General features: G+C 45.8%; 1 protein-coding gene across 2 annotated transcripts; it reads left to right on the plus strand.

Annotated features, from left to right (window-relative positions):
- The first annotated feature begins 4,783 nt into the window (after positions 1–4,783).
- Positions 4,784–8,274, plus strand: LOC133889284 (splicing factor-like protein 1). 2 transcript variants are annotated; one of them, XM_062329794.1, is made up of 2 exons: positions 4,784–7,179; positions 7,945–8,274. In XM_062329794.1, exon 1 carries the CDS (start codon positions 4,848–4,850, stop codon positions 7,137–7,139), a length of 2,292 nt encoding a protein of 763 aa, XP_062185778.1. In that variant the 5' UTR covers positions 4,784–4,847; the 3' UTR covers positions 7,140–7,179; positions 7,945–8,274. The 2 variants fall into 2 exon arrangements, with proteins under 2 accessions (XP_062185778.1, XP_062185779.1); XM_062329795.1 differs by having other exon boundaries at positions 8,045–8,274.
- The last annotated feature ends 597 nt before the right edge of the window (positions 8,275–8,871 follow it).

The following is an 8,871-nucleotide window of genomic DNA, read 5'->3' on the forward strand; positions in this document are numbered from 1 at the left end:
GTCATGGCTCGGCCTTGAGATGACTACGGCGGCAGCCAGACAAGGACTGAACAACACCAAGCGATAGATCTTGGAAGTCCATTAATTCACTCACTTATCGACCGTGGCGTATTTACAGAAGCACAGGACCGTATCAACCTTTCTATTTTTAGTTCTTCACCAGTTGAAAAATATAATATACGATATGAACGTGACATCTGCTAACAAAATCATGCATGATCGATTAGCATGAGAGTCAGAAGAACCGATCCTTAAATTAGAACCAGGCAAGAAGTCCAAGCAAAGACAGATAGCCACGAAGCCTGAGTCAATTATGGATCGATCGACGAGTCATCGAGATGGAGGGAAAGTGGCAAGCTAGCAGACAACGATCGAGTCGCACACACGGCCTAGCAAGCTCGCTTGGCACACACGCGTGCGTGCTGGCTGGTGAACGCGAGACACGTACGTGCGCATGCAGCTGGAAACTTGAGAGAGAGAGAGAGAGAGAGAGATTAATTTAGGTTGCCTCGGTGCTGCGCGCGTTCGATCGGTAACTAATCTACTTGGCTTGGCTTGGCTTGCTTGCAAATTAAGGTACGTAGCCCGGCGGCCCGTGTGCACGCATTCATACTCTTCTGCGAAATACTACTATATATATAGTACTGGCCGCGTATGCTAACATTCGATCGATATGCATCTTGACGGATGTTTTTCCTGTTCCTGTTTACGTACGTTATCGAAACCGCACAGGTCGATCGGGTTTTAATTGCTACCAGCTACACAAGTTAATTACTACTAGCAAATAAGTTAATTACGCCCATACATGCATGTGGATATATACGTTGTTGCAAAGAATCGATGCATCGATCGATCAAAAGCATTTGACTAAGTACTTACGTAGAAGCAGCCGCTTTCTCTATCACGTAGTAGCACAACAACGGTCTGCTGTTCAATTAGTCTTCAACCTTGTTGAAAATATTCAGACAAAGAGTATCGAGCAATCGCTATCTGAAAGCAACTTACTTGCACATTTCTTTGAGGGACGACACCCTAATTCGAAGTTTCATTCGTTCAAATATTCCTAACTTTGACGGAAACCGGAATGAAATGCGCACAAGGGTCATGAATTCAAGGCCGGCATGCATGCAAGAGGATAGCCCTGCTGGCATTCAGTGCACAAGCAAATGAGTAAACCCTAGCTAGCAGAGCTAGCCTGGCTAACCAATCCCGATGGATCTTGTCTTGAGGCCGGGAATTTCAAGGAAGGAGATGAGTGGCAGTGAAGGAAAGCTACCCAGGATCAGGGCGGTACATGCATGCTTAGCAAACGCGCCACTAATTCCCTCGGGATCAATTTACTATGGCTGAACCGCGGAATCAACCGAAATTCCTTGGCTGTTTTACTATATATGGCTTCCAGATAGAGTGTATATATATAGATCTGGTTTAGCAGATCTTCAGTTTATATTCCATATCAGATGTTGTGTTTGTAAGTTAAGATAAAATAATTTAAATATCTATTATTAAACTAAAATAAAAATAAAATAGCTCGTATAAACACCATAGCTTTCGCTTTATAAACTTCTAAAACTAAGAATATCTAATTCTAAAAAATTTTAGAAATGAAGACATAGACAGGACTATAATATGCCCCTCGGAGTCTGCACATTAATTCCTTGTTCCTCTGATGTCTTCTCTACTCAATTTGAGCTCGATCTCGACAACCTATGAACAAACTGCAGTAGTTAATTTGGTTGGGATTAGTGAGGAGTGAGACGGAATTAGGGAAGAAGCTAGCTAGGCGGGAGAGGAGAGGGGATTAGCTTCGTCGCATGCAGTTTGTTGCTTGACGCTATTGCCGCTGTCCCCTCTCGGCCCGCACGCACATGCACATGCACATGATCGCATCCCGTGTACGTACGTGCGTGCTCTCCTCCTCCTCCTCCTCCTCGCCCTGCTCACCATGTCGTGCGCCCAAAGCATCACATCGGTGCGCTTGGCGCGGCCGCAGATGCAGCACTGCATGCATCGGCGGAAGCCAAGTGCGGTGATGGGTCATCCGGACATTCGCTGACAGGCGGGGAATCGTAATATGTTTTAAGAAATGGATATTTATAATGTTGGTTTTGATAATTTTTCCAATCTTGTAATTTGGACCGAAATTTTTCACAACAATTTCAATTTAACTTAGTTTAAAATATTATTTATTCATAACTCAATCATTTAACCTGGTTACCCATAAGTATTACCTAATTTTAGATGTTAACAATTATCTGGATCGAGATCCTATACGATCCTACATATTTCACTTGATAATAGACATAAGATCAGGATTATATAAAATTAAGGTCCACATATCCAGACAGATCGATTTGGCTTCAGGTGATTGTATGATTCTAAGATTCGTATCGGGATACTAACAATCTTGTATGTAGATATTACATCCGTTTTCAAATAAATATTGTTTTAGAAATTTGATTTTATTCTTAAATAGGTGTCGTTTTATGTTTTTAAGGTCATGCTTTACTAGATTGCTTATATTAAAAGCTATTGTAACGTGGAGTTTTAATTCAATAAGTGTGGTGAATTGATGGCTTATGTCATATATGAAAGAATTTATTGTAACCTTATTCTGTACGCCGAATCTTCTGTGGTTTTGAAACTCTGTTCTAACTCCACAGCCCTCTGTCTTGACTTGGTCTAACTAAAGAGCTGGGGCACCCGCTGAAACTAAAGAAGATATATACGAAGGCTGTACCGTTGGTCAAATCAAAGCATTCCTGGTAAAAATAACTTCGCGTATCATCAATCATGGTCAGGTTAGGGTAAAGCAGGTCTCAATTGATGCAACCGTCTTTACGTACTTTTGTATTTTCTTTTCCTTTTCCTTTTCCTCTCGTCCGGAACCTAACGTTCTCTGTTTTCACCAAGGAAACTGCCGAGCAGCATCAGGTGAGCTGATCGACAATGTCTCAGAGAAAAAAAGAAAAGAAAAGAGGAGTTGGTATGGTAAAGCGCAACATGCCAACACTCTATACGCACACGCTGGGCCCAGATGGAGAGAAAGCAGGTGAGGGCACACATGAGGGCCCCATCTATGGCCCACGTCGAGCTGGACGACAGTAGGCCGAGAGCAAAGGCAAATTCCAAGTTTGCAGCATTCTAACGACTCAGACTACACACCTCAAAAGAAGAAAAATATCCAGACTGTATATCTGCAGAAACGGTTCAGAATTCCGATAAACTCATTCGAAGTTGGCTAAAATAGAGCATAACTAAGAAAGATTTCTCTATTCTTCTTCTTCTTCTTCAATTTGAAACTACAAACAGACTTGACATCAAACTTATGGTTTCTGACGGTAAATGGCTTTCAGCCTCCGTATTTTGAACCACTATTCTTACCGATGAAGCATGTTTTGACCTCTCTGCCAAATTCTCTCTCACCCCTTTCTTCTAATGATTCTTAACTGAGTCGCTCTCGATATGGTGAAAGGCACTCTGTACCCAACACGAACCCTAATCCATTGACTCTTTGTACCCAACACGAACCCTAAGTCCATTGGCTTGATCTCGTCATGGTGGAAGCTTGCAGAAGCAGAACAGACACTGCCCATTTCACGACTAACACTTGCACAAGCAAAGTGAAATCTGATGTCAAGCAGCTATGACCTAACAACCACTGATCTGGCAAACATGTACTACTCTGTTGTCAGCTCATACCTGACAGCATGTTCTTTCTTGGCAAGAGTTGGTGAGATACTTATCCAGCTTCGCCATTATCAGACAGATCCATAATAGTTATACTCGGATAAGCACAACCGATGTGGATTGCATTGCCATAATCGCAATCCTTGCAGGTTTGGTGTGGTAGATGGATTACACTTCAGATCATGCGTTAATCTTGTATTCTAACTCCTTTTGTCAAACTAGTGTGGCCCATGGGTAAGAAAGTTTTGGGTGGTTGGAGCACAGAAAAGACAGGAAAGTAATCATATGTGCATCTTTGATCGACCTTGTTGTATTCGGAAAAAGTTTGACGTCGAATTGAAAGAGTCATCCGGTGTAAAGAAAAAAGACGAATAAAGAAGGATAAGAATCGAAAGAGTGATCAAGGAGATAATGACCTAGACTGTGGTCTTAGAAAATGGTTATGTGAGTGCACGTCATTTTCTTTCTCACCTGGGTTATCATCCAATTGAGTAGTGCTTCAAATAGCCATCATCATAGTTTTGCGCCGCCGTAGCTGAAAGAGCTATGGCAATTAGCAGAAGCTATATGCTACATCACAATTTCATTTAAACATTTTGTTGCAGTTATCATTTGTGCTTAAATTCAATTTATTGTTACATTTTTTAGTGGTATCGATTTTAAATTTCAATGTATGACAAATTCTAATCTGGAGTCTCAAAACTCAGATAACTTCAAAGTTGAAACAATTTGATTTTTAACGCCAAACTTTTGTGATATGTTTTGCACAATTGTGATAGTGTTTAAGGCCTGTTTGGTTTGTACAAGAGATTGGATGGGCATGAACAAGGGATGGGATTGGCTTTGACAGTTTAGAAACTTATAATGTTATCGGCCCATTGTAACAGAGTTTTAGACTTTTGTGGGGATGATTTCTTCGCAAGCCCATGTAACAAAGATAGGGTAGAGTAATCTAGCCCATCTAACCCGTTGGACCGGATTGAGGCCCAATCTAGTGCGAAGAGTCAGGCCGGTCCGGTCCAGGTCGGTCCGGTCTGAACACAAACCAACCGGTCTGCAGCGCACGCGTCGACCTATCTCTATTTCTTTTCCCCAAAGGAGTCCAAGACTCCAAGTCGAGACGCCTCTCCCCTCCCCTCCCCTCCGCAGCCGCAGCCATGGCATCCGCCGAAACCCTAGCCCGCTCCCCATCGCGCGAGCCCTCCTCCGAGCCACCCCGCGCCGCCTCCTCCGAGCCCCCGCGCGAGGCCTCCTCGGAGCCCCACCACAACGGCGATGGCCCCGGCGCGGGCACCGGGGACTCCTCCTCCCGCCGCCGCCGCCGCAGCCGCTGGGAGCAGTCCAACGACGACTCCGCCGCCAACTCCGGCGGCGAGGGCGGGACCGGGGGCCGGAAGCGCAAGACGCGGTGGGCCGAGGAGGAGCCCCGCCCCACCATCGCGCTACCGGACTTCATGAAGGACTTCGCCGCCGAGATGGACCCCGAGGTGCACGCCCTCAACGCGCGCCTCCTCGAGATCTCGCGCCTCCTCCAGTCGGGCCTGCCCCTCGACGACCGCCCTGAGGGCGCGCGCTCGCCCTCGCCCGAGCCCGTCTACGACAACCTCGGCATCCGCATCAACACCCGCGAGTACCGCGCCAGGGAGCGCCTCAACCGCGAGAGGCAGGAGATCATCTCCCAGCTCATCCGCCGCAACCCCGCCTTCAAGCCCCCTTCCGATTACCGCCCACCCAAGCTCCAGAAGAAGCTCTACATTCCCATGAAGGAGTTCCCCGGGTACAACTTTATCGGTCTCATCATCGGCCCTCGTGGGAACACGCAGAAGCGGATGGAGAAGGAGACTGGTGCTAAGATCGTCATCCGGGGGAAGGGCAGTGTTAAGGAAGGGAAGCTGCTGCAGAAGAGGGACCTTAAGCCGGATCCCAGCGAGAACGAGGACCTCCACGTGCTAGTTGAGGCCGAGACTCAGGAGGCTCTGGATGCCGCAGCTGGCATGGTGGAGAAGCTGCTCACCCCGGTGGATGAGGTACTGAACGAGCACAAGCGGCAGCAGCTGAGGGAGCTCGCCGCGCTCAATGGGACGATTAGGGACGATGAGTATTGTAGGACATGCGGAGAGCCTGGTCACCGGCAGTATGCGTGCCCCAACAAGGGGACCACATTTAAGAGCGACGTGCATTGCAATATCTGTGGGGACGGTGGGCACCCGACGATTGATTGTCCAATGAAGGGCACGGCTGGCAAGAAGATGGATGATGAGTACCAGAACTTCCTGGCTGAGCTTGGTGGTGGGAGTGCACCTGAGTCGATGACAAAATCTAGTGGTCCGATGTTGGCTCTTACAGGAAGCGGTGGTAGCGGTGGTTCTACCACTGGTAGTGGGAATAACCCTCCTTGGTCTGCTGGTGGCAGTGTGGCTCCCACTTGGGCAAACGGGATCAAGAAAGAGTATGATGAGACAAATCTGTATATCGGATACTTGCCACCTACAATGGATGATGAGGGGCTGATCAGTTTGTTTTCGCACTATGGGAATATTGCCATGGCAAAGGTGATCAAGGATCGAAATACAGGGCAGAGCAAAGGATATGGATTTGTCAAGTATGATGATGTCTCACAAGCTAATGCAGCGATTGCTGCGATGAACGGTCACCATCTTGAAGGGAGAATTATTGCAGTTAGAGTTGCGGGCAAGCCACCGCAGCCAGCTGTTCCAACTGGTCCACCGGCCGCTCCATTGCCACCGTCATATCCTCATATGGTTCCTGCTTCTGGTGGATACTCCTCGCAGCCCTACATGGGGGCACCACCACCACCGCCAGCACCTCCAGGGAGTTATGCTCCAGTGCCTTGGGGGCAGCCACCTCAATATGCTTCATATCCTCCGCCACCACCTGGCTCCAGCATGTATAACTCTGCACCTCCTCCGCCAGGCCAGACTGCCCCACCTCCATATGGTGTGCAGTACCCACCACCACCAGCTCTGGTCCCTCCACCAGGCACTGCTCCATCAAGTGATGGAGCACAGAACTACCCTCCGGGTGTAACACCACCTAGTTCTGGTGCTCCCACTCAACCTGTATCGGCTCCAGTATATGGATCCTCTGGTGCACCAAATGTGCCACCTATGTACCCTCCACCACCTTATAGTTATGCTCCATATTATCCTGTAGTGACACCACTTCAGCCACCGCCGCCACCGCCACCACCACCAGCTAGTGTTGATCCATCTCAGAGTATTGCAACTGCACCATGGGCCACCCACAATGCACCGCCGCCGCCACCACCACCAGCTAGTGTTGATCCAGCTCAAAGTATTGCAACTGCACCATGGGCCACCCACAATGCACCGCCGCCGCCACCACCTTTGTCCTCCACCACCGACCAGCCTACTGCTACCTATGGTGCTGATGCAGAGTATGACAAGTTTATGTCAGAGATGAAGTGATGTGAGCCAAACTGGGGTAACTCTTCCAACAGAGGCAAAGGTAACTTAACATGATCCTTTTTTGTTCCTCTATTAATTGCATGTGGTACCAATGGGGTCTTGGAAGATAATCTTGAGGAACATGACTTACTGAACTTTCACTTGGAAACTCATGTTTCAGTTATTTCATGTCTTTCAATATACTATTACTGCATAAACTTGGCCATTTGAACTTTGTGTGCTAATTGGTTGTTAATAGTTTCATGCGATCCAATCTTTGGTGTGACTTGACCTGAATGTGATTTGCACTGCAATAATTGTCTGAATCTAAACATAATGCTAACCAATGATGTAGTTAATACTGCAAAAACTTTTGAAAACATAAGAGTTGCTCAGCAGTGAAGTTCTTTTACTTTCTTTTTGGACGAGCATGGTTTCGGATGTTGGTATTTATCAAACCATGTTGTACCCAATGCCAATTTTCATCTATCCTCTCATTGAGGATACTTGTTATCTTCTTTTTAAATGAGGACAGGACTAGCATGCTCATTGCTTGTCTAGGATGGTAAGGAAGTCAATAAAACTTTCAAAATTTTGCAAGATAGCATTCAGTTTGATAGGATATGATGTTTAGATTTTTTTTTTATTTATTGATCATGGCAGAGAAACAAATTCCACCTGGAACCATAGTATGGTTTATACAGAATTTTCTCAATAAACTATGTGTTTACTTTCTGTCTATGCCTTTCCCCCTCGTTTTCATGTGCAATGCTGGGATTACTAACTCAACCTCACCTTTTCTATTTTGTCTCAACTCTTTTGGCAGGCTTGATGTTTCTCGGAGCTTATACCAACCTGATTTATTTCTTGTTGGAAGTTTGGGACTCACATCTTAACCTTGCTGTGTGCTGTTGTGACCATTGCAGAGGCTACATGATTAAGAAGGGCATGAAGCATTACTGGCTCAGCAGGCATCAGAATATTTGCTTTATCTCCATCTTCAAGAACTATTTCAAGGAACCTTTTACTAATGCTTTTGTTATGATATCTATTCATGTTATTATTTGAGATTACCATGTTATGTCACTTTAATGCTCTGTTGTTTGGTGACCCTGATAAGTTTTATTCTCACTAGTTCATATTTTGTTATTCTTCCCTTGATTTGTTAAGTGCTAGCAGTCTTCCATCTGGATACCAGAAAAGCTTGCTGCCCGCTGCTGGTTGGTATAACTTTGAAACGCATGTTTGGCATCTGATGAATCTGTCACGCTTTCCTATCTTACGTCTTTGCCTGAGTTGTTTGGCAGTTCTCTCGTGACAGCTTGGCACAGGCAGCCAGAGTTTTTAGCACTTGCATATCAGGTATCATTGTGGTGCTGTGAATTGTTCACTGTAGAACCTAACATTTTCACTTTGGTTTCTTCTTTACATTTTCTACTGACAAACAGTGACAAGTTTCTCACTTTTGGTAGTTGATGTGTGCATTAGGGTATCAAAGCATACCTGCCACGCTGGAAATCTTCGATGCAGAACTTCGAGATATATTTTTTGTTGCTAATGTTCTTTAACTTGATATTGGAATTTTTGTTTGCGATTCAAGTAGGACATGCCAACATGCAGATCTAGTCTGGAGGCTATGCTCAAGATGCATACTGTCACGATTTGTTATTGAGCTCATCTGAAGGTTTGGAAGTAGTTAGCTTAGAGTAGGTTCTGGATTTATCAGGAGAGTAGGATGTTATCATATTCACGC

This window comes from Phragmites australis, chromosome 13, assembly GCF_958298935.1.
Source record: "Phragmites australis chromosome 13, lpPhrAust1.1, whole genome shotgun sequence".
In the NCBI taxonomy this organism is placed as follows: Eukaryota; Viridiplantae; Streptophyta; class Magnoliopsida; order Poales; family Poaceae; genus Phragmites; species Phragmites australis.

Bases quoted from the DNA above. Each gene is read 5' to 3' on its own strand.
- LOC133889284 (XM_062329794.1), top strand. From the start codon at position 4,848: ATGGCATCCGCCGAAACCCTAGCCCGCTCCCCATCGCGCGAGCCCTCC.